The following is a 25,926-nucleotide window of genomic DNA, read 5'->3' as shown; positions in this document are numbered from 1 at the left end:
TGTTACCAGCAAAAGCTAAATTCCAATACCACAGTAGAATCTATTAATAGGAAAGAAACAAAACCACAAACAAAACACAAAAACACCCCCACATCTTATGAGTAAAAATTATCTCCTGTGTTATTATCATTGTCTTGACTCATTTGCAAGGAACATCACCTCAAAATCTACGCCATCAGTATATGATTTGGGAAGCTCCTGATTTCAGGATCAAGGTCTGGAGGCTTAAAAGTGGTAAGTAATACCACAGCCCCATAAAACCCAAGCCCCATGAAGGACTCCCTAGCACACCCTACAAGATCATTCACCTTACTAAAATAACTGTTGCTTCTAGTTCAAAGGTACTGTCTGTCCAGAAGTAAATCAGTTCACTATTTAACTATATCCCTGCACTGAATTCCCTTTTTACTGCACTGCTACTTTCCTCACTTCTAAACACATCCTGGCCTGATATACACTTCATACGTCTGGAAGTTATCTTCATCCATCAGAGCTAGAAATATCATCAATGAGGTTTTTATATCCACATAGTTTCTTCACTGGATGATCATATTCCCTCACTTTACCAGACATGAAATATTCTTTTCTATGAATACAGGAAGGGAAGCCTATTATGTATGCTATAAGACTGTACAAACAGGATGCTGGCTTCATTTTCACACAAGCACCAATTTAAACAGTCCTAATGCTTTTTTCAATGCTAGTGCCAGAAAGATAGACTGCTACAGCTTTACACCTCAAATGCGTTTGACAATGTATAAGTTACCAAATGTAAGTGCTCATCCAGGCCACTCCATATTAGAATTAGTTACGGAATTAGCTAAGCATTTTAGAAGCAAATATTATTTTCCTTTAGGAAATCACAGTTTACACATGGATTTATGGCAACAGATTGCTGACTTTAAGATACACACACTTTTTTTTTTCCCCGTGGTAATAGTCTCTCCATTTATTTATTAATAGGCTACAGGTTTTTGTGATTTGCAAAAAATAGAACTAGGTTTCTCTGCCAGAGTTTCATGGAGTTAAGTTTCTACCTGTTGTTTTCAGAACAACAAAAATAGGAAGTTGACAACCTAAATGATTTGCAGGCTGCATTTGCGCTGCAAGAAAAACTGAAAGCTCAAATTTTATCTTCTTAATCAAAACACGAAGAAAATATCTGGCACCAGCTGAAGCAACTGAAGCAATATTAACACAGAGCATCAGGACAATTCCCACAGCAGCTCTGTGGAACAGCCTTTGGAAAAGTTCTTCTGTTTAGAAAGAAAGTATAAAAAGGTTGTAATTGATTTGTGAGTGACCACATGGCTTAACATCCAGCTTAATGACAACTTATTTCAGGACATTCAGTTTGAAGCCCAGACTCATACAAAAAGATTTAAGTGCAAAGCTCCCATGTCCCAGTCTCATAGCAATAAACTGTTGAAGGAAGCAACCTAAGTTACATTTCTCACTTCTGGACCAAAACAAAAAAAAAATATTATATATCTATAAAACAACACATTTCTTCACTAAAATAAATTCCAGTGAGTGCCTGAAGTATGTTCCAAGATCCTTCCACCTACCTAAAAATCAGTCATTTTTCTCCATTAACATTTGCATATAGTTCCCTATATGTCCATTAACATTTATACACAGCTATTTTTAAGCAACCTCACAGGAAATGAGTTAAAATTAGTTTTTACATTTTAATTTGGTCACAATAAAAATCAGCACAGCTTTGTGCAGCCACATAAACTACTAAAAATGGAAGTCTTAGAAGAAACTGTCAAACACCTAAGAGCTATCTGGGGAGACTCACGACATCTAAGAGACTATTTCCTCCCTTTAGCACTTTGTGCAATAGGGGTGCTGCCACATAGGCAATTTATAATGAATTCGTTTCTGCAGGAATTCCAAGGTTTTTGAAGCAGTTAAACTGACCTACATATGCCCTTCCCTCCAGCATAGTGTTTCATTTTCCAGCTATATTTTGAGCTAAATCATTCCCTTGAGTACTCCTACTGGACAACTGTATTCTTTTCAATTAACAATTACCTATTTGCTAAATTTATTAGCATCTGCAACAGGGAATAAGTAACTAGTGATGAAAGCATAGCTTCCAGTTGTAATTCTGCTTCCTATGCAAGAAGGTAAAGATTCGAGTAGAAAATAAAGGAAGAATTAAGACTTTTTTTCTACATGTGGAAAAGCAATAAAATAATAAAGCCATGCACTGCAAAAAATGCAGGACATAATATTTTTACCACAGAGCCATCCCCATGATCAGTTTTACTCAGAGGTCAGCTAGTCATCAACTTACAAACCTAACCTATCCACAGTCTGACTGCAGTGCACTATTCATGTGACTTGGTTTGGTGTTTTTCTGCTTTTTATGTTAACTAATTTCTGGTTTGTGCAGTAAGACTGTGCAAATGCTGGCCAATTAATCCAATAAGAAAACCTGTTTAAGTAGAAAGCTACACCCAGTATGTGCTACCAGAACACTGAGTGCCTTGAGAAAACAAGACACTGTTCCACTAAGGGTTATGCATTGGAGAGTCAAATACAGTCACATAAGAAGTGAAACATTTAGGACAGAGTGGAACACCATTCAGGCTTCCCAAGAGCTGTGCAGTTCCCACAGCAATCAGCCATTTCAACTTGATGCATAATCTACACTGGCAAATCCCTTGAACACTTAAAGACAAGAAACCCGTGTAAGCACCCTTTGAATTAGGAACCCAGTCATTCAAAGACAGCTTGTATCCTCTAAGAACTATCAGAGGAATAAAAATGATGCCATAGTAACATAAGTGAAAGACAACATCTATTTAATCTAAAATGGAAAATAATATGAGAATTCTGGACCAAGAGCCCCCTGAAACTCTCAAATGTGGTGAGTAGCTGGGAAACATGCCTATTGGTCTCTGAAGACCAGCCAAAACCTGCATGAAGTAGAAACTTGTCAAAACAGCTACTGACATCCAGCTCAGCAGAAGAAATGGATTTCTCATCCACGATATTGACCCTACAGTAGCTATAAAAGATAGCAACAACTGCAGAGGTGCTAACTGTTCAAGCTCAATAAAAGCAGGAAGATGAGACAATGCCACTCATATACCATATTCTTTTATTAGCCTCTCATTGATTGTCTTTTATTAGCTGTCCAGAAGAGAAAGTCTTGGCCTCTTGTCCCCACAGCAGCTCAGCTGCACAGCTGGAAGATGGTCATCTACCTCTTCAGAAGCAAAGAAAGAACTGCTCTCAATCCCACTGATCCAAGTAGAAGCTGTTCTTCCTGTGATCACAGAGTACAAAACATCTGTGTGTTTTCAGATGAAAAACAAAAAGCAGATGTCACCCACATGAGACAGTAGGAGTGACAAGACACAGCAGGACAAATGCAGTGAGATGCCTTTGTTCAAGAGGACATCACTATACTCTGACTTTAGAAGAGCAAACAAAGCCATTAACTCCTTACAAGACTAAGCAAGAAGGAAGCTCATGTAAGAGTTTTAAATTGACAAGTTCAGTATTGTAACTAAGATTCAAGTATTGCATATATTCTTTAAAGCAATATAGGTTTAACTAAGTTAACTTCCCCTTAGAGACGAATGATCTCCAACCCATTACTTTAGACACCAAACCTCATAGCTAGGATTGTACAATTAAAGCTTACATACTTCAGTAATGTTTAAGAATCAAGGCCTGGTCTCTGACATATAAAAAAATAAGAGCATAGCCCTTCCTCTAAAGAGGAGGAATTATATATTCTAAGTTATATGAACACATTATGAACATTTAACAACTGGGTTAGGATTTCTGCAAATAGCAGCAAATTAAAAATTGAACAAGCCAACTGATCCATACAGCACTTACAGCTTTCAGTCTACTAATGTAGTTGCCCGTAGCACATTCCTAACACAAGGCAATTAAATTTTTTTATTGAACTAAGGGATCTCAGAAGTAAAATAAATTAAACAAAAAATTAGCTGATCAGAAGCATCATGGTAAGATTTCCTGCAAAATTACTGCTGCTTCCTTCTAGAAATACAAATGAATGAAACATGTATCTTTATTTGCTTTTGTTCCTAATGACACATCTGGCCCATGAGGCAACATCATTCATAGCTTCAGGCCTCTTGTAACAGCTAGGGCTCCTCCCCCGTTGAAGTAGCTGGCTACATCAGCTTGATACTTTTTACAGCTGATAATTCAATTTTTCTTGACTTTTCTTTCACAAGACACTTCCATTAGAGCAAAGCTGCCTTTAAGTCTTTCCATAAATTGATTACCACCAATAAAATTACCTTTTAAAGAAATTAAAAGTATCACTTTGTAAGAAGATAGATAGGAGGAAAAATTAGGTCAACCAAACTAGGTCATCCATTTATACCTCTATTTATCTGGTAGCTTTTGGGAAACTAATTTATCTTTTTAGCTGTGTAAAAATTTTTTTTTATTCTGAAGCTGATTGCAAATAGCTAGAACAAGGCCAGAGATATAGGCAGCAACTCTCCTATGCAAACCTAGCAGTGACTGAAACATCCTGACATCAGAGTGTACCCTTCAGCAAGTTCACTGATGACACTAAACTGGGAGGAGTGGCTGACACACCAGAAGGCTGTGCTGCCTTCAGCGAGACCTGGACAGGCTGGAGAGTTGGGCAGGGAGAAACTTGATGAAATTGAACAAGGGCAAGTGTAGAGTCTTGCATCTGGGGAAGAACAACCCCATGTACCAGTACAGGTTGGGGGCTGACCCAAGGAAAGGAGTGAAGGGGAAAGGGACCTGGGCGTCCTGGTGGATAGGAGGATGACCATGAGCCAGCAATGTGCCCTTGTGGCCAAGAAGGCAAATGGCATCCTAGGGTGCATTAGAAAGGGTGTGGTTAGTAGGGCAAGAGAGGTTCTCCTCCCCCTCTACTCTGCCTTGGTGAGGCCACATCTGGAATATTGCATCCAGTTCTGGGCCCCCCAGTTCAAGAAGGACAGGGAATTGCTTGAAGGAGTCCAGCGCAGAGCCACAAAGATGATGAAGGGAGTGGAACACCTCCCTTATGAGGAGAGGCTAAGGGAGCTGGGTCACTTTAGCTTGGAGGAGACTGAGGGGTGACCTCATCAGTGTTTACAAATATGTAAAGGGTGGGTGTCAGGATGATGGAGCTAGGCTTTTTTCAGTGATACCCAGTGATAGGACAAGGGGCAATGGGTGTAAACTGGAGCATAGGAGGTTCCACGTTAACATCAGGAAGAACTTCTTTACTGTAAGAGTAACAGAGCACTGGAACAGGTTGCCCAGGGGGGTTGTGGAGTCTCCTACGTTGGAGATATTCAAGGCCTGCCTGGACAAGTTCCTGTGTGATGCACTCTAGGTTACCCTGCTCTTGCAGGGGGATTGGACTAGATGATCTTTCGAGGTCCCTTCCAACCCTTGGGAAAGATACTTGGAAACAACCCAGAACAATGATCATGAAGTCTGTCAGACCTCACTATGCTTTTCTCCCCTTACAAATCTTTCCTTACTTGCTGTTGCACTCTCAGATTCCCCAGTAAATCTACTACTTTTGTACTTGTATTTTCTAACACCACTAGGTCTGAACACAGTTTTGTTTCTCAAAGATGTAGAGAGACTTGATGCAGCACTCTAACAATACAGCTACTAACTGGGGCTCCCAGTTCTGGATCAGAAACTCCACAGCTGTGCCAGAGCACTCTCCTTCCACGAATACATTTTAACTGTTCAATCTGAACAAATAATTCATAAATTAAGTTTATATTGGCAAGGTTTATTGCCAGATGAAGCAGGAAAACAAAGAGCTTAATTTCCCTGCAACATTCACAAGCTAGCTAACAGAAATAGAAATGCATATCCATGCTTCATTTAGGGCAAATATATACAGCTGAGTTATCCAAGCCTGCACTGGCAGAACTGTAGCATATTGTGGAGTACAACAGCCTGAGGAAAACACCAGGATGGAAATGCCACACTTCCTAACACACAAAGAGGTTCTGCTCTACCCAATTAACTTACGCTTTACTCAGTTCCATATCTGACCTTTAACACTAATGCCTCTCCCTGAATGAAGGTTGTTTTGTAAGACTGCGGAAAAAAAAGGCCATCTAGCTTCTGATTTCAGTTTGACAAATGTGCACTCAAGGTACTACTTACAGTGTTGAGAAAAGGTGAAACTAACACATGCGTTACTATATTCCATATTTCCTGTGTACTAAGCATATTACAGTACAACTGCAGCAGTACACAAATCTCAAACAGTAACAGTGAAGAAAATCAAATAGAATTTATTTCTTACATATCAATGGCTTAACATGAATTTAAAAGCCTCAGGCATTTGTTCACCTACTATTAACAAATGTATACACATTAGATAAGCAGACATTCAGACTAACCTTTCCCTGCTTGCAGAGCTGGTAACTTCTATTCACCTGTAACAACATCAAGGAAAAATACCCTGACTTACTGCAGTTTTGAGGTAAATTATAAGCACATCAGAAGAAGAAATTTGTACCATTTAAATTATTCAAACATATGTGCAGAGAAGTATATAGACATACATCCATATATATACATATATGTGTATATGCACATATCTCTGGATGTATATAGATCTACAGAGCTATAGATTAAGGGCTAAGGTGGAACAACTATGGTCTCAAGAGACAGCTATATGTAGGTGTTTATGTATCTATCTGTATATATGTATAACTATATACAGCAAAAGGCACTTAGAGGACTGAAATCACAATAAAAACAAAGTATGTATTTGATAAGCTATTTAAATCATTAGGAATACGTGTAGTATGCCATGAGGTGCAAGGTCAAGATTACTATTTGCTCCTCCTGAACAATTCTGTAATATTCAGCAAAATCAACACAACCCTTTACTCCGTAAGAAACAGTAGACTTACACATTGCTGTCTTTGGAGGCTGAGCAAACAGACCTTATAACCATGCAAGCTATTTGACACAACCCAGAGCATTGCCTGACTTGTTTTAGTTTCGTTTGCCCAAAAGAGCTACTGCGACTTCAGGCAGAGCTTGAAAGTTCTTATACCCCAGGGTCACTACAGCAGCTTTGTGGTTGTATTCAGTTGCCTCTATGAAAATTCAGAATGGCATCTTTGAAACAACAGGAACAGCACTCATTTCCTCAGAAGGGGACACAAAAGCTGAATATTTAAACTGAATGGTTGTTCAAAGTTGTGGATAACATTTAAAGAACATTATTTCACAAAAATTTCAGAAGCCTCTGAAGTGAAGGGTTACAGAAATTGCTATTCAGTCATATTGCTCCAGCCAGATATAGTATATGTAAATGAAGCATTATGAATGGCCTGGATGACTATCACTGCTCACAATGAAGTAATCTGTTGGTGCGTGTCCTATCTAATCAACAGCATCTAGCTAAAACACAGTTAATGGAAATAAAACTGCAAAAATGCATGAACACTCAAATTAAAGCATAATATGAAATATGAGTAGTAACAGACCCATTTTTTACCCTAAAATTATAAAAAGTCTCAAATCAGTCACTAAAGTGACAGCTGTCTATGACCCATTAAAACATCTCTAAGAGCAGAGCTCTTTATAACAGATCAGCTGTACAACATCCTTACAGCTCATTTCCTACAAGGTAATCACACTTAAGGAAGTGCTCAGAACCCCCAGTTTATACGAAAGTCATGCACATATACGATAAAGCATAAATTGAGAGCTCATGTTGCTAACTACATATTATAAGAATGAAACATAAGTAAATGCTAGAAGACAATTTCCAAAACTGTCTTATATGGTTGGTTTTTTTAAAACTTAAAAAATCATAACCCAGAGATATTATAATCTTACCTTTCCTTACTGTTATCAGACTGAGCAATTGACTTCTAAATTTGAAAAAACACCTTCTTAGATACTCAAGACTATTTGAATCAGAAAAGATTACAGACATGCACATTAATATACAAATGAGCTTTTAAGTAGGGCGTTTCCCAAGGGCTATGGTTGAATATGATATTTGTGATATATTTAATGCTATTTCAGAATATACAGGAGTTAGAAGAAAAATCAATGTCACAATTGCCATTAGCACATAGACTTTCACTCATGTATCTCAGTAGCCTTTATCAGTGGTTTAGAATAGTCTAGACTGCCATTTCATTTCTAGTAGTGTTATGCATTTTAGAAAAGATGCACTCTCCTGATTAAAGAACGCAAGCAAACAACAAAAAAAACCACAGAGAAGGCAAGTTTTATAACATCTTATAACATCTGGTGTAGCACTGCTTATGATCAGCTTAGCTTTTATCCTTAGAATCCAAGCACATTCCCTCTTCCCTTTTTTTAAATAGGATTTTCACAAAACAAGGAGGTAGAAGTACTTGAAAATAAAAAATTTTGAGAATAAAACCATCAGGAGGTTAAAAAAGCATAGAGACTACCTTTTCACCTGTTTCAAGCCAATGACCCATTCAACCCAGCCTTCATACTTTAAAAAACCAGCACATGGAGCTCTTCACTATCTCCAAACCTAAGAGTTCCAGCTTAGATGGACTGAAAAGAACACAGATACACAATATTCAGTTGAGTTGGTTACCAGGGTCCTCTTGAATGAAAGGTATAACAAGATCTGACACCACATAAAGGTACCTAGTAAATCCTTGCAAAGTTGTTAAAAATCAGTATTATTTAGATTGATGATTTAAGACATGTCATCTAAGACAAATGAGAAAGGATCATTTGATACCACTACCTCTAGACAACAGCTGAGGGTCTCCTACACAGTACCCATAGCAAAAACCACAAACACTTTCAGCTATTCTGTGTTCCATGACAACAGATTAGCCAAAGATATGACTCAAGAGATTAAGCAAGATTGTCATATACCACAGAACAATTGAACTACAGCATCTGATATTTTAAGGTAAAGCTTTACCTTAAAAATTCTGTTTCAGTTCTCCTATAACAATGACAATGTACACAATAAAAACAAGAGTATCGCAATGCTTTTGATGAGGCTGTTGCACAAGAAAATAAAAATGTGTTGGTTGTAGATAAATTACAAAAAAAAAATCAGAAAAAATATTCATCAAGGCCTTCCTAGAACCTAGAATATAGAAAAACTGTTTTCTTTACCTCCCATATAAAGCTTTGACTTCCAACCCTTTTTTGATGTATGACACATGCTCACTATAGAAAATCAGAATCTAGACCATGTTGGTTGCATTCATACAACATGAAACACCCAGAGGAAGCAATCTATACTTACTTCCTTTAGCCCAAATAGCAATGTCAGCAGAAAACAAGGAAAAAGTATACCCTTGGGCATATTGCAACCATACTAGTAAAATCCTTACCTACATTATTTTAAGAAGAATCCCATTCTGCCCCTGTATCCATACATACATGCTCACTAGCAGAACACACAGACAAGCCTAGACTGCTTTCAAACTCTATGCTTCATTTAAACCCAATTGTGCATGCCCATAGTTCTGAAGTGATCTACTAATAAGTCCTGCTTACTTTCCAGTGCAAACTAATTTAAATTAAATACATTTGATTTCCAGTAACAACCTTGCTATTGGTGCCTAGATTATACCATTTATCTTGTAAGTGGCAGCAGGAAGGGGGAATAATCAACTTTCCAGCTTCCAAGCAGAACACATTTTCAGGCATGTCAATGGCATTATTAAATAGCAGTCTTAGTCATCACACTGTGGGCTTTCAATAGCATCCAGCCAGACTAATCAGTCTACCTGCATGTAACTGGAGCCTCTCTACCCCTTCTCCCAGCACTCTCTGGCACCTGCCTATCAAGTGCAGTTTAGTTCATTCACTAAGGTCTAAATATAATTCCATAAGCCTATTACTCAACACTTTCCAAGGCAATAAAGATGTGAAAAAAGGAATTGTTTTCAATTGCATTCACCCACTATTCTGTTCCTATTTTAGATTCCATCTTGACTGGGAAATGAAGCGATGAGTAACAGCAATTCCTATTCCACAAAGTTGACACTGCTTAGCAGTAACAGTACATCCTGCACCTAAATGAGAAAATACAACTTCCTCCCTTTCTCCCCTCCCAAATAATCTTTAATAAATCTTAAAAACAAAATACTGAAGCTTTTCACCCTCTTCACCTCTCTTTTCTTCCCCTTCTTCAATCATTTTAAAGAGGATCTAAGCATGGCTCTGTTAAGACAAAAAAAAAAAAAACAACAAAAAACAACCCTACATTAACATGTTACCCCCACCCCTCTCAAAAAATAAAAAAAAAGCAAACAAAATACCTCAACATGTTCATAATGTAAAAACAAACCCTAAAAGATCAGTAGTTTGGATTCTTGTCACCACACTAACCTGTATCTGCTTTACTAAAAAGGTGAACGTTGAGACTAATGTGAGCATTAAGGCCATAGATCAGCACTCTGATTTCCTGCTTTTCCTAGCATTTATTATGCAAAAATCAAAAACTAAAGTTTATAACAAAAAGGATTAAGAGGACAAAAGAAATTTTGGACATGACTGTTCCCAAAGCATTTAACACTGTTCCAGGTAACACATCTTTTTCCCAAAATGCCTTGCCAACTAGTTCCTACAATCCTATTTTCCCATTTTCAGCAGCATTCTCTTTCCTTGCTGCCCTGTGAAAGCAATGGGAAAGCTTACTAACTATAGAAACATGCTGTCAAATACAGATATTGAAACAAAAGCTATTTTTCCATACAGAGGAGCCACTACTTGAAAGACAAAACTATGGTATATCATTCAACTAGAACAAAGCTAAACCATGAAGCTGTTTATCATGCATGAAATGGTAGAAGTTGGTTCAGAGATCTACTATAAATTATTTAACATAAAAGCCAGCAAAAAAATCCTGTCTTTTCCACCAGTCCAGGCCACCCTTTCTGTAAAGCACATGAACAAGCCAGACTCATCAGTACAAGACAAGATGTCAATTTGTGTTTAATAGCAATTATATTACTGAAACTATCACTTAATGAAATGGTCCTGTCAAAGTCTGCAATGTTTAAAATCTTGTGTGGAGATATCCTATTCGGCAAAACAGATTTAGAAGCGTCCTATTGCTCCAGCGCCATCCTTCATCCTACATACTTCTCTCTTCCTTTCCCACACATTCAGATGTTTCGCCAGCATACTTTCAGTATTTGCAAAATCCTGCCCAAAGAGCGTGGCCGATTTCCCACGGGCTCCCACCCCACCCTGGATGAACTCGTTACTTCCCAAAGTCCACTTCCTCTTCCACCCCTGGACCTGCCAGCGCTCCCAGCGCCCCTCTGCCTTGCGCAACATCCGCGGCCTCCTCCCCACATTTCAGACAATCCCCGATGCGACATTTACATCGAGATTTATTTTTTTGTTCCAAGACCACTGGCAAAGACTTGACAGCTTAAAGGGCTAAGGATGGGGGGTTAATCCCAAACAGCACTGGGTAATAAAACAAGCTACAAAGATATGCGCATAGGGAGATCGCTAACCCCACTCATCTTCAGCTCTTCTGTGGGTCAAATTGTATTTTGGTATTAAGTATTTAGACAATATTGAAAAGTGCCAGCGGCATCTGCCCAATCAACATTATTGCTCACAGCTCAAGCCATCTATTCAAAAGATAGATCTTCTCAAACATTTTAACAGCCCGATTAAACAGCTAAAATAAACGAGGAAAAGGGATAATTCAATAAATTCTTCCCCCGAACACACACGTTAACCAAAGGCTGACGGTGAACTGATCTGGAAGGAAGAAAGGACGAGGGATACAGGCAGGGCTGCGGTGGGGGATGGGGAGCGAAGGAAGATGTTGGGGAAGGGAAGATGAATATTCCTCCAAGGACTATTCAGTACATTTAACACATCTCCTCGGAAAGAAGAGCAATCTCAAGCAGGCGGCTACAGGGGCAGATAAAGGGGGACAGGATGAAAGGAGTGTCCCATTATCCCCAGATGACATTATAGATGGCAACCCCGCGAGAAGAGGGGCTGTGAGGCAGATGAAGAGCTAACAACCCCCTCCCCCCCAGCCTCCCAAGTCTCTCTGTCCCCTTTATCTGCTCAGGGAACGAATGAGTGAAGGGGGGCTCCCGCTTATTTTCCAGCAGCCGATCACCTCCATATCCTCAGGGGCAGAGAAGAGCCGGAGCCAGAGGCTGCGATTACAAACCTTCCCGGGGGATGGGGCAGGAAGAAGGGTTAAATAAGGCAGCCACCTCACCCCCCCCTCCCCGCCATCCGCAGAGCTCAAAAAGTGGCGGGGGGCACGGGGGAGCCGGCCGAGTTCTGGGGGCACACAATAGCAGGTCACTCCCAGGGAAGCGGCGCTTCCTCTGGCGCGCCCGTGCTTGCAGGGGATGGCGAAAGGGCCGCGGGGCAGCCCGGCACCTAGGACCCCCACCGCCCCGAGGGCAGGCAGGAGCCCTGCCTGCCCGCCCGCCCCGCGCCGCCGCCCCTCACCATGAAGTCGCTGGCGAAGTTGTCCTCCCCATTGTGGTCCGTGTCTTTCATGGCCTGGACTCGCTTAATGAATTTCCTCAGGATCTCCTCCTGGCTCATCCTGCCCCGCCGGCCGCCCTGCGGAGCGGGAGCTCTAGCTCCGGCCGCCCGCCCGCTCCTCGCCTCGAGCCCCCTCCGCCACACGAGCCCGGCACCCGGCTGCTTTCCCTTGCCTCGCCTCTCTCACCCCCCCGGGCCTGCCCAGCGGCCTGCAGGCGCGGCGCAGCTCCCCACCCCGCTCACGGCCGCTCGCCCGCCCGCTCCATCCTCCCCTCCCTCTGCCCGACCCTCCCTGGACGCCGCCGCCGACACAGGGACACGACGAAGTCCCCACCTCCTCCCCCCGCGCAGGCGCGGCTCCCACTCCGGCAGCGCTTCCTATGCCCGCCCCTCCTCGGGAGCTGGCCCTTCCCCGCTTACCGCCCATTGGCTCTTCTGACGGACGCCTCGTCTTAGTGGATGCTGCCCACGCCAATCACCGGCTAACCCCGCCTCGAGGGGGAAATCGCCCCGATCCGCCAGCCCCTCCCGTTTCCCACGGATGGGACTTTCCGAAGGGCGCAGAATGGAGCTCTGGAAGGGACCACTTGGAAGGTGGGGGGGGGGGGGGGGGGGGAGAAAGGAAGGGAAGGCTGAGCGGAGCGAAGTGCAGTTTCCCTTGGTCGGAGCACAGTGGGGCTGCGGTGGGTGCCTACTTCTCCGCGGCCAGGAGGCAGCGGCCGGCGTTGCGGCGTGTCGGGACCTGCACCCGCGGCAGCGCTGCGTTCCTCGCGCTCTGCCGTCCGTAGCGGGAGAGGAGCTGTCTCCTCTTCACGAAGCGCTGAAACGTCGGGAGGAAAGGGGGTTCCTGCCCTGGGTAGGAAGCCCGAAGCCGTGGAAAGAGCTCGGGGGTCTCAATGGTGGCGGTGACCGGGGCTGGGCCGCGGGCAGCGCCGCTGTGGTAAACACCGTGCGGCGGGAAGATGGCGGGCGGACAGGGGCAGGTGACGGCTGGGGACAGCTCCCGCGTTCTGTATGTGTACGGGCTTAGTAAGATGTCCGTTGGCAGGCGGAACTGGTGCCGGCCGGTGCTGCTGAGGGGCTGCGGGGTGGGTCTGGTGGCTGTAAGCGACGCAGCAAGGGAGTCCGGAGCAGGGCGGGCCCAACGCGGCCTGACAGGAGAAGTGGGGTCCCCGCACCCCTCAGCACTGCAGCGGGGTCTCCTCGAGCCTTCCTACCAGAGCATATTGTGGGTTCATTTGCTACCTGATGGCTTGGTAATGTCAGAATATGACAAGAGCGCCGTTTCTGCCTTTCTTTTATATGGGAAAAAGTTAAACATTAAAGCAGCTTCATGTTTGATGTCCTGATTACAACTTCTGCTTGAGCAAAGTCATTTTAGAGGTGTGTGTATGTAGCCTTATAGCATAATAAATATACTAAGTCTTTTAAAGTATACTTTTGTTGGTGAAGAACTAAACAGCCGTTACGAATGTAGTTGATGCAATAAGATTTTATCACATGGACTAACAATAAAGGTCTATGAAGAGAAGTGTAACCTGGTTAAGGTACTCCTACTAAATCACCCATTTTCTACTGCGTATCCCACCCAGTGTAGTATGTTGTGTTTGCAGTTACACCAGCATTTGGACCAGCTCAGAAGCTCATTCAGATGCAATATAAGCCCATAGAAAATCTGGTTTTTTTTTTCTTCTTGGCTGATTTAGTTAAGCTGGCTTTGCTACTGAAACAAACCTACATAGAAACTTGGTCTTCCTGTGGTGGTGTAAGATGCTACTGTTTTAGATGACAGCCAAAGATTACCACCTCTACACCGGAATTAGCAGAATGGCATGTTACCACCTTCAGCCCAATTTAATGCCTGTCAAATCATCATCTCCCAGATGGAGACAAGTTAGGAGTTACGGCACAGGACCCTGAACTGTAGATGCTGGTGAATGGGCACGTTTCCTTCTGCATCTGCTGCAGAAGCAGCCATCTCTGGCAGCAGTGCAGGTTGGAAATTTGAAAGGGTTAGCATTCTCACAACTGCAGACTTCAGCCTTTTATGAAAGGATTATGTCTGCTGGAGCACAGCAGACATAAGGACATGTCAAGGAACTGGAAAAGACATCAGTACTCCCATGCTGAGGTTTATGGAAGCCTGAGCAGCCCACACAAAGATAGTGGTCAGAGCTGTCTCTTCTCCATGTCCTTTTCACCATCCTCCATAAATAAGCTGATCAGTCAGCCCTAAAGAGCCACAAAGGTGCCTGGTTTTTTTTTTGTTTTTTTTTCTTTAATCCCTTTCTTACTTCTTTTCCTTCTCCAAGACTCTTCTTTCTCCACTACCAAAAGCAGCATTAAAGGGAAATAAAGAAACAAGATAGATGGATAGATAGGGCACAGAGATCAGCAAGGATAGCTGTGACTTGGATTGTCATATAATATCTTTTCATGCCACCTTGCTTAATTTCCATCTGCTTCAGGAAGGTTGCTGAGTTTGCTCAGCAGTTGCTCTGGCAAACCTGCTCCCAGTGCCAGATGGCATGTAACTTTAGAAAAGTGATACCTGGGACTAAGCAACCAAGTGAATATGGTATGGTTTTCTTCAGTCTGCTCATTTATTCAGACGACACAGTTACAAAGGAGAGAAGGAAAGGTCATGATTTGTTGCATTCGAATCTGACATCATTATTGCCTCACTGTGAAAAAGACCCAGTTATCAATCTGTCCTGGTTCATAATCGATCACTGTGTTGTAATAAACTGTTGTAGCCTAGCAAGTATAACAGTGACCTTTCATTTAGATAAACTGATAAGAAGGATATACAATCTCAGAAGAAGAAAAAACCCTCCACACCAGGCATGTGTCCCAAGCCAAAACAATGGCATGTATGAAACAAAGACATTAGAAATAGCTTGGTGGAGAACTTTGCCTGACAGTGTTTGCATATGCATGTGTACCTGTGGGAGCTATCAGTTGTGAGCACAAACCCAACAGCACCAGTTCTATCTCCTGCAGCCCTGCAAACGCATGAAGCTGTCTCATCTCTCTGCTATGAACATAGAAACCTAAACTTTCCACAGCAAAAGCAGTGCTTTAACCAAGACTTTTGACTTGAAACTCACACTGTCTGGGTTAACCCCAGACATCTGACCAATCTAGCATGTGTGCATGAGTGTGTATTTGTGTAGCTGTAGGAGAGGCAGAAAAAAAAGACGCAGGGTGAATTACTCACCCTATAGATAGAACAGGAAGTTACAACCTGAATCTGTAGAAGAAAACTGCAGTTGTGTTTTAACAATCCATACAAGTATGGTACTTGGAGAAAAGCAAGTAGATCACCTGGAGCTTATTTGCTATTAATCTCATTTTGCCTTGCTGTGCACTGCCCCAGCTGCTGCAGGGAAGGAAGACAGCCAGTTTTTTTCTGTACAAAGGTGGCTTCTCATGTTCCCACAAGGTAAGCATGTGTGAACTGGCAAATGTGTTTCTTAGCATGCATACCATGGTTATACCCAGTCAATGGGCGGGAGTACCAAATGTCCTAGTTTACTGAGCTTCAGAAGTTTCCCTGAAGACTGAAATAGAGCATGGACTCACCCCAAAGCTGTTTGGCTGCAAGGTCTTTGTGGCTTGGAGCCATGTTCAACACCGAGTGCACATTCACCCAAAACTGTTTCAGAAAGAAATCAAGGAGCTGGGTGTGAGAGAAGGCTGGAAGAACCCTGCACCTCTGAGTAAGGGCATTATCTCCTATTGTTTGATTCCTCTTTTATCCAGCTAAACTGGACTTCATGCTTTTTATGGACTTTTAATTTGGCTACATTACAATGATAGCTCACTTTGTCACCAATTTCTCCCCTTTCCAATAATCCACAAACTCTTAGAGTTTAACTACTTATTTGGAGCAACATGTTTATTATGGTGGTGTGCAATTACTAATATATTACTGTAATGATAGTTAAATTATGATCAATATATACCATATATGAAACCTCAATTAATTTCATCTATACCAAGAGTCTGAAAAGCTTGTGTGGTCAAGACCATTCAGGATTAAAAAAATAGATGCTAGCATTCATAGATTTTAAAATAACACTCCTGAAATATATTTTATGTTCAGTTGGTTGAAAGTTGTCCTTAAAATGTGGTGTCTCAGTGGAAAATGCTGTTTCTGTAAAACTTTAATTTTCCACAGGAAACAACTTTTGCCAGTGTTTTTCTGCTTCTTAACAAAAACAATGCTCTGTTATAGCTACTGATGCAGAAATGTCTTTACCATTGAAGACAGTACAACTTGGGATAGGGACCCAGCACGTGAAAGAACTGGAGCAGGGAGCATAAATGCCTGGAAGCTGTTGAACAGCTCAAGGGTACACACAAAACCAAGTCCAAATGAAACATTTGTCTTTGATCTGACAAACTGAAATGCAATGTGTCTTTCCACAAATGTCAAAATGTTTCATGCTGGCTGAAAATAGTTAAACATTCAGGAATATCAGCATCAAGTACTTTGTGTATGCTCTGACCCTCAAAATGTTTTAGTATTTAGCCGCTTTTGTTTCTGAAGAGGATAAAAATAATGTATCATGTGGCTTATCCTCAGTTACATTTTGACCACTTACACTGTAAGTAACAAACTAGCAAAATACAATCCTCATGGATTCCCAAAATACTAGTTTTGAACATAAAGGGCATTATGGACGATAAATCTGAGGAAGATGCATAGTATCCTTTGTATACAACAAATAACCTGAATTTCTGATTTAAACCTGAAACTAATGTAATTTTAAATGAGTCACAAAGACCTGATCAGTGTCTTCCATTCATATTACCTAAGTGCCATGTGACTGCTGGATTTCTTGACATTTGCCTCTATTAGTCTCAGGCGATGACAGGCTCCTCTTCTATAATTACCAGTGAAAATGCCACTACTGCAATTTAATTTTACCTGGCTTCCTTAATCTTTATTTATTTACTTGCCATCATTTGGGATTCATTGCTCAATATTGCTAAAACACTTAAATGTGACATTTCCTATACAGCTAATAAATATTTCCGATCACAATTACCGAGTTTCATAATTAGTGCATAATTTGGATTCCTTTCAAACTGTAACATACATACAACCATTTCCATACACAGAAGAAATTTTGCTCTTGCTGCTGTAGTTATTATACAAGCCTTTAGGTTTAGAGTGGTTTTTAGGTACTGCTAACAGGCAACTGAAACAAAAATAAGTGTGTGCATCAATGTAATCCTCTACCACAAGCAGTTCTAACCAGAAAACAGCTGTGAAACACTGTCCAGATTTAATTTTTCTCTGTTTAACTTTTAAAACAATTCCTTGAATTGAAAGTATACACTGTTGATTGAGGTGTTTTGTTTGGGTTTTGTGAATGTAAAAAGGGGGGGTTCAGAATACAGTGAATATTTCAGCAAGATTTTATTAATATTAAAATAAATAGCATATGGGCCCCAGATAAATTGCTGTGTGTCCTTTCAGTAGCTACTGTTTGATAGTTTCATTGTAAATCACTGAAGAGTCCTGGTGGCTGTTATTTATACCTGTCATTCTTCATGCAGGAACGCTGGTTTCAGCTGGATACCTACTTTGCAATATTGGGCATAAGATAGGAAAATAGGAGCCATTTTCCGTTTGTATCTTTTGACCTTATTAAAATTGGATGTAAGATTTCTGAAGCAGGGAAATTTCTATCTTGTGACCTTGCCGTACATTTGACATGACATAATACAGGTCTGGTTTCCTGCCAGCCAGCAGCCAGCTGCAGCACTATGGTGGGCTGCTTCAGGGGAACCTCATTTGCCTCCTTGTGACAAAGCTTTCATCATGGGTATTCCCCAGGCACGGCTGCAGCACATGTGAAATGGAAATACCAGCAGCAGAATGTAAGCCTGTGCACAGGGTATGTGAAGTATTTGCCCTCTCAAATCTTTGCCTGCAAGAATCAGAAAAGCATCATTGAAAGACTTCAGCATGTTTAAAGACACAAGGGAAGAATCTGGATTTTCTAATGGGAGGTACTCATTCCAAATTTGATTTTGAAAACAGGTAATTGAACTAACAGTAAGTTTGCAATACCTTTAAAAATAAACTAAGCAAAACAAAAAACTTGAGTACTAAAATCTTGCATCAATGAATGCAAAAGATGTGTAAAATCTAAACAAGGTTCACACCATTTATTGTATTTAGCTTTTTTGTATCAGCCTCAAGAACAAAAGAATCTATTTGTTACCAGTTCTGTTTCAAGGTTCTGATCCATTAGTGAAGCAATATTTGTATTGTACTTAAAGAAATATCAGGCTAATGCTTGTCTCTATTTTTATGTTAATCAATACGAATTAAAATATTTCCACTCCTCTAAAATGCATCTTTACTGAAAATAAAACTAAAAATTGTTTAAACAAAATCTGAAGCAAAATGATCAAACACAGCTCTTTCACCTGGCATTAGCATTATCTGGATGTACATATCCATTTTACTTTGAGAATCCTATTAAAATAATAATAACAACAAAGATTGAGACTGCCGCTACTAAAGCATTAGATATGATGGCGAAACTGAGCTGAGTTCCCACTGCGAAATGCCTGCTGTTATGACCATTAGTAGTCACAGTGGCCAGTTCAGATTCTCAACTATTTTGTAGATTTAAAACAATATATTTTTAATAGTCTCTTAGGGGAAATAGGGAGCTTTATAGTTGGGAAACAAAACCAGATGGAAAATTAAAACTAGAAAGAAGACTAAAGACATCCCCTCCCCCTCAAGCCCATGAAGATTGTGCTATAGGGGCCACCCTGTATGTGACCAGGTCTATTTTTATATTAACTTCAAACAAATAGAGGTACAGTTCTGACTTTAGTCTCTAATGTTAGTTTTCTCCTGCATTTCAGCAAGAGATTTGCTGTTATATATATGCACATGTAGCAAAGTGACATAAGCCCAACCTATAGTGTTCAACAATACTCATATTGCGTTATCAGTGAGCACAACAATAGTTCTATTGTGTAGGGCAGCTCTTCTCGGAGGTGGAAGGAAGGCTGCACACAGGCTTCCAGAGTGGTCCAGAAATATGATGGTGACACCAGACTGGCTCATGTAAACAGGAAATCAAACCAGGATGTAAACTGGACTGCTTCCATATTCAGTAATACTCAGCTAAAAATAAGCAGATTGAATAGAGGTAGGAAACCCAATTCTCTGTAACTTCATTTTTCAACTTGAATTATTCATGACCCAATAGAAAATTTCAAATAACATTATTTTTACTGTTATCAATATGTCTGTTATGAGATTGCAGTTACATCCAGAGGGCCTACTAGCGTGAAAAGAGCATGGGAAGTCTTTCTTTCCAGAGAATAATAGGGATATGGAGATGAAGGTTGAAAAAGGATACAACTGCTCTATAAATGTATCATGGGATTAAAAAAAATCAAGGGGAAAGAAGTTCTACTTAAGCTAAAAGACAACATTTTCATAAGAATAAATCAATACAGACTGTGAAATCTAGAAATGATTAGGCATCTTATTCTGAGAAGTATATGGAGGTCCAAGCAGCCTTTACAGAGTGAGGAGGGGAAGCTGGGTTTTTTTTGTAAGAGAGTTATCAAATGCTATTGCCTTCACGACCATTGTGTGGAGTTCACCTGGGAGATCCCCCACAGTCCTCGGTTCCTTATGAATCCCGTGACTGTTGACCACGTCTATCTCAGAAGGAAGTCTTTCAGAAAAGGAGGAATTCTTCAGAATTATTTATGTGACATGAGAAATACACATTACACACAAACCATGACTGAATTTTCCTTTCTGCATAAACCTATCTGAAGTATTCTAAATACTGTGATTTGATGCATATCATGTTCTTAATGACAATGTCAAAAAACGTGGCAATTCATTTGGCCTTTGTTACTTCACCATCTCTGTCAGCTATGCCAGATGCCATACAGAGAAAAAAAGATGTAATAGCATCACATGTAGCTGAAATCTGTGGGACTGAAATTAGGCATGACTGTCCCTCAGCTTTAGGAATAGATGAACATAGGTAAGAACTGGAAAGAGTAGCGGAAGTCACCAACTCCAAGCTCCTGCCCTCACTTGTAAACCTGGATATAATCCAATTAATAACCCTGTCAAGCTTCATCTCAAAATAAATCACATTATCTGCCTCCACTGGCCACATGAGAAGACAGTTCCAAAACCTCCTTGCTGTAACTCTGTGAAGCTTTTCTTATTTCCAGCCTTAGTTTTTTAAGGATATTCTTTTCCTGTGCAAATATCTTCACTGCAGTCATCTTTGTCTTACTATATTAGAGAAGCTGCATTTTTGCTCTCCTTTTATGCCATAAACTTCTAACAATTTCTAACAGATCTTCTCCATAGCTGGAGAACCAAATTAATTATTTAATCTGAATCAGTCTTTCTTGGATAAAGAAAGTTAGATATGTGCCAAGTTCCAGATTACTGAAAAACTTCCCTAACCACTGGATCTCCTTACCAGTGATGAAGGGAAAAGAAGCAGTCACAGGAGGAAGTTTTGGTTAGAACTTACCAGCTCAGTGGTAAGCAAGAGCAGACCAGCATATCACTTACAGGATCTATGCTTGCTGCCCAAGGACAACAGCAAAGGAATGGCTAAAGGTGTCCTAATTGGTAGTTGTCATTATTCCCACCATAAACCATGAGTTGCACTAGGAATACGATGCAATTATCAATAAAACATAGATATTCATAGCACACTCCATTAATATTTCATGAAGGCAGTGGCACTGCCATGGACTTTGTGACATTGACACAAAATTTTGAAACCAAGTAAGTCAACTGGTTCAGCACTCAAGGAGGGCTCTTTCTTACTTCAGAAAACAGTTTGTATGATTCAGACTTGGCACCTCAGGCCCACTAGAAGTAAATAGGTAAGGACCCTGGTATTTTCTCCCCCTGAGTGTTTAACTTCCTTGAAAACCTGGAGGCTGTGGAAGTAGAAAAGCCCAGACAGACTTGGCCTCAGGCCAAACATCTTGGTTCAGGAACCACGTTTCTGACCGAGAGACTCACAAAGGACATCTTACATGGCAGGGGCAGAATTGAGGTGGTTGCCGTGAGAAAGAAGAATCACAACACAGTGGAGGTGGTGCATTCATATGCCAGCTCTCAAGGGGCAGGAGTTTTACACCATCTAGAAGATGTAAATGCAGACTCTGTGACAAAGGCCTGTAGAGGAGCTGCCCTCCAGTGCAATAGAGTTCACTCTAACTTCCACCCTATTCCCACTCCTCATGTTCTCAAGGATTGCCTTTCTTCCTTCCAGACATACTTTAGCCTCCTGCCACAAAAAGTTTCATTAGTACATTCTTATTTTTGACTATTAATGAAGGTGATGAATAGAACCATTGAATGACACTGTGACCATGACTGAATTCTGAGAAATTCCCTTGCAAGTAGCAATCCAGAAGTTCATCTTGCAAGGACAGCCCACTCTTTGCTTTAGACAGTTTCATATTTACCTTACAATTCCTGAACTAATCCCCATGTCCTTACTGTGACTAGTCATCGATAAGCATTGCCTGTTTATTGAGGTTATATTTATATCATTGTTTTATTTTGTAAATAAATGAATATCAGCACTGAAGCTAGATGGTAACATATGTGATCATATAAAAAAATGTTGGCATACAGATTTGGCTTCTCTAACTGGACCATTATGATAGAATATTCTCTTTAAAAAGCTGGGATTTGTCTGCTGGCATCTATATTGACACTTGTTGAATCAAAATTGATGGAACAAAAGAATCCAGAGAATCAAAAATATTAGCATGCAACATTCATTTATTCCATCTTCATAGTACAGACTTTGGGCTTCTTAGTTTCATAACAAACTAAAGTGGATGGTAAAATCTATACATTTCTGAACTAAAAAGAGGAAGAAAGAAATGATTCAGTGGTGATAAAAGGATATCTGCTGAAAGGGTGAGGTTAGAATACAATGTAGCTGTTACATTTCCATACAATACATTTCAATACAATGTAGCTGTTACATAGCTGTTACAATTTGTTAGATTTCAGCATCACTCATCAAAGAAAATTAACATCACACTCTTTTAAAATGATCTCTTTTCCTCATTTTATTTAGCTCTTACATACAAAAATGCAGTAACTGCTCAAATAAATTGGTCATAAAACTATTTAGCACATGTATTTGGCTATCATTTTTGAGCATGCATGCCTGAAGGTGTTAAGACTGCAGCATTAACATCACTTTGTTGCAGTATTGATTGCATATGTGTTTTCTGGTTAATTATTTAAAGAGCTCACTGTTTTTTCCTTACTGGGGGTTGTACCAATTTATATTTTCCACCAGTAGGGAACACCTCAATTTCCATTCGTCACAAAGAAACCCTACTTGATCAGAGCCAGGAATCATTTTACCTGGTTATATTTTCTAACTGCAACATGTTCTCTGTACAGGGAATAAATGACATAACTGCTACACTGCCAGGGACTTCGTGTTTACAAATTGAGAACATCCTTCCCCCCTCTATTGGTATAATTTCACACACTAAACAAGATATAAATCATTATTAGGTATTATAGCATATACTAAGCATTTTCAAAGCACTATGTGTCAAAGAATGCAACTGGGTGGAAATTATTAATGTCGAGAAAGAGAAAGACAATGTAAGCGTGTAGGCAGAGCAGCAAAATAAAGTTGTGCCTTTCATTACAGATAGCATTAAGCCAAATTGAAAGTTCACGATAGAGAACACACTTGTGTTCTTCAATTTATGATAGCAGCAATCACAGGCAGTGTACAAAACCAGTAAAAGCAAGTCTATTCCATTCATGCTTTTTGAAATGACAGCACATAACCTGTGATAGACACTGCCCGGACTGTTGAAATTTTTTACAATGATGATGGTGTCAGTGTGTTGGAAGGATATATCTGCTGAAGAAGTGGCCAGGATAGGACACATAATTGACAAACATTCAATAGATCAAATCTGCTATATATGCATTCAGACTGTCTTGTTGGAAATACTCGCAGAATCTGTTAGAAACTCTTTAGATTACATTATTTTTCCCCAAAACAACAGATAACCCAAGAACCTGTAACATAATGATCCCCTTTTCCCCATAATCTATGTGTCAAAGTCAATGAGTAGGTAATATCACAGCTGAATGCTTTGAATACTAAATATAAAACTAGAGAAAACCAAACTACTGTCAGGTCCACACACAACTATTAGAGCAGAATGCTCGTAAAGTTAGCTGTAGTTATGGTTTAAATCTGCTTTTAATTTTTAGCCTTTACTTCCATTATACAAATCCAGTGAAGTCAACAGTCATAATACTGTAAAACTAATAGAACCAAATAAAGAGTCTTTTAATATGCTCAGCAAAATGTACCATGTCTGAAAAGCCTGATCTATATGGTTAAGTTCAAATCTAGATGCTGCCTGAGTGGGTTTTTTTTTAGCCTGGTTTCATTCTAAGTGAAACATAAATGGTTTTCTTCTATATTGCTTGCAGAAGTTGAGATCCACATAGGAGGGCAAATACCCAGCAGGATTTGTATTAAGAGGCTCCCAAAACACAGTGATCCCAGCAGCACTGCTCAACCCATGCCATAGCATGGACACAGCATCGTGGAGCCATCTCCTGTGTGTACCTCAAAGGTTCAGATCTCCAGATACTGAATTGTGTATCCATTTAATACATCTCCCATAAAAGACAGCTCAAAGAAGCCATTGCTAACCTTATTATTCTGACACCAGTTTTTAAGCAAGACTTTAGGGCAGGTCTTCAATACTCTGAACTAATAACCTGTACTGGTTAAACCAGAAGAAATGACAATAAGCAACAGAACTAGTAGACATTAAGATAAATACGGTACAATGAAGAAGAGTCAACATGGCTTTTTTAAGTGGAAGTCGTGCTTCACTGATGTACCAAACTCCTCTGACAGAGTCAATAAAACATGCTGGCAACAGAGGTCTGTTTGATACCATCTGCCTGGATTTCCAGAAGGCACTCAAGTTGCTTCCCCCGAGGCTCTTAAGAAAGCTAATCAGATGTGAAGAAATGTTCACAAGATAGGAAGAAGGGAGAGGAAGTCATAGTTGCCCTTCACAGCAGAAAGAGATCACACGTGGATTCCCACATGGCTCCGTGCTCAACACAGGTTACAGGTGATCAGAAAACAGTGTTGAAAAGGGATGAAAATGTTTGATGATGACACTGAATTAGTCAGTGATGTAGACTACAGCTGATTGCAGACTCACATTAAGAACCTTATACCATATAGTGAATAGGCAATAAAAATTCACTGCAGAGGAATGTAAAATGAAGGCAAACAATCCTAGAAATCACCACAAAGGAAATCAAGAACAGAAAATATCCTTTAGCTGTTGTATAAATACATGACACATTCACATCTTCAGTAGTGTTTGTAGTTATATATCCATCTGAAGACAGACACAGAAGTACTGTAAAAGATACAGATAAGTGCAGCAAGTATGGTTAAAGATACGGAGTGGTTACAGGAGTAAGGACAAAAAAAATAATGGGAGAAAACGACACCAATGGCTATTCAATACAAGCCCCCTGAATCCAGTTTAGGAAGCCCTAGAATAACCGATCACCAAATACTAAGAAAATATTTTGGGAAGGATCTCTAAAGGGTACTTACAATCTTCTCAGGACACTCACTTGGTGGTCACTATTGGAGCCAAGCTGCAGAGCTAGATGAAACTCTGGTCTTACCTGTTTCGCTCTTACTCAGGTTTGGACTGAGGTTATGCACTGTCAGTGTCGAGTCAGCGTGCACAGTAAAAGTCTCCTGTGTTGGATCTGCAGAATGAGCTTGGAATTTCTGAGCAGTGCCATCATATTGTGCACACAAGGCTGCACTTTTTGGGGAAACATCAAATCTGGTTTACACATGGAGCCACAATCTCCAATATGTTCTAGTTGCCTGGGGTTTACAAAACTATGTCAAGCCTCTGCTCACAGCTGTGCATGCTCATTGTGATTGCAAAACTGTCAGATCTACCAGGAAAAAGGCTGCTGCATACCTTGAAATCTTAGACAAATACAGAATTCCTCTGTATTGTGCCAGATAATTTCTAAGTGAAAGAGAAGACTTATTCATGAGAAAACAGGATTGTAGTCCTATTTGAACATCTTCTTTTATCTGGACTGAATGGGGCTTCCCTGACTTTGAAAGACAGGTTTTATATCATTTGGTGGTTCTTGTTTTCATTGTCTGCAAATGAGCAGCCTCTTGTCTCTGCTTGGTGGTAGGATCTAAAGGTTTGTTAGCTACTTTTCTTTACCCTCATAACTTGTTGTCACAAGTTGCACTCATGCTGAGAAGTGGTTGATAACACCACAAATGTCTACATCTTTTCCAAACTGAT

At 40.5% G+C, this 25,926-nt stretch overlaps 1 protein-coding gene across 1 annotated transcript in view; it reads right to left on the bottom strand.

Annotated features, from left to right (window-relative positions):
* The window catches only part of PTPN12 (protein tyrosine phosphatase non-receptor type 12), a 71,705-nt gene extending 59,012 nt beyond the window's left edge, over positions 1–12,693 (bottom strand). Inside the window, exon 1 of the mRNA XM_034063110.1 lies at positions 12,469–12,693. Coding sequence (XP_033919001.1) covers positions 12,469–12,567 — 99 coding nt within the window. The 5' untranslated portion in view covers positions 12,568–12,693. The remainder of the gene's footprint in view (positions 1–12,468) is intronic.
* Positions 12,694–25,926: the final 13,233 nt, after the last annotated feature.

This window comes from Melopsittacus undulatus, chromosome 5, assembly GCF_012275295.1.
Source record: "Melopsittacus undulatus isolate bMelUnd1 chromosome 5, bMelUnd1.mat.Z, whole genome shotgun sequence".
Classification (NCBI taxonomy): domain Eukaryota; kingdom Metazoa; phylum Chordata; class Aves; order Psittaciformes; family Psittaculidae; genus Melopsittacus; species Melopsittacus undulatus.
The sequence above is the reverse complement of the archived record's forward strand: the minus strand, read 5'-3'. Positions and strand labels throughout refer to the sequence as shown.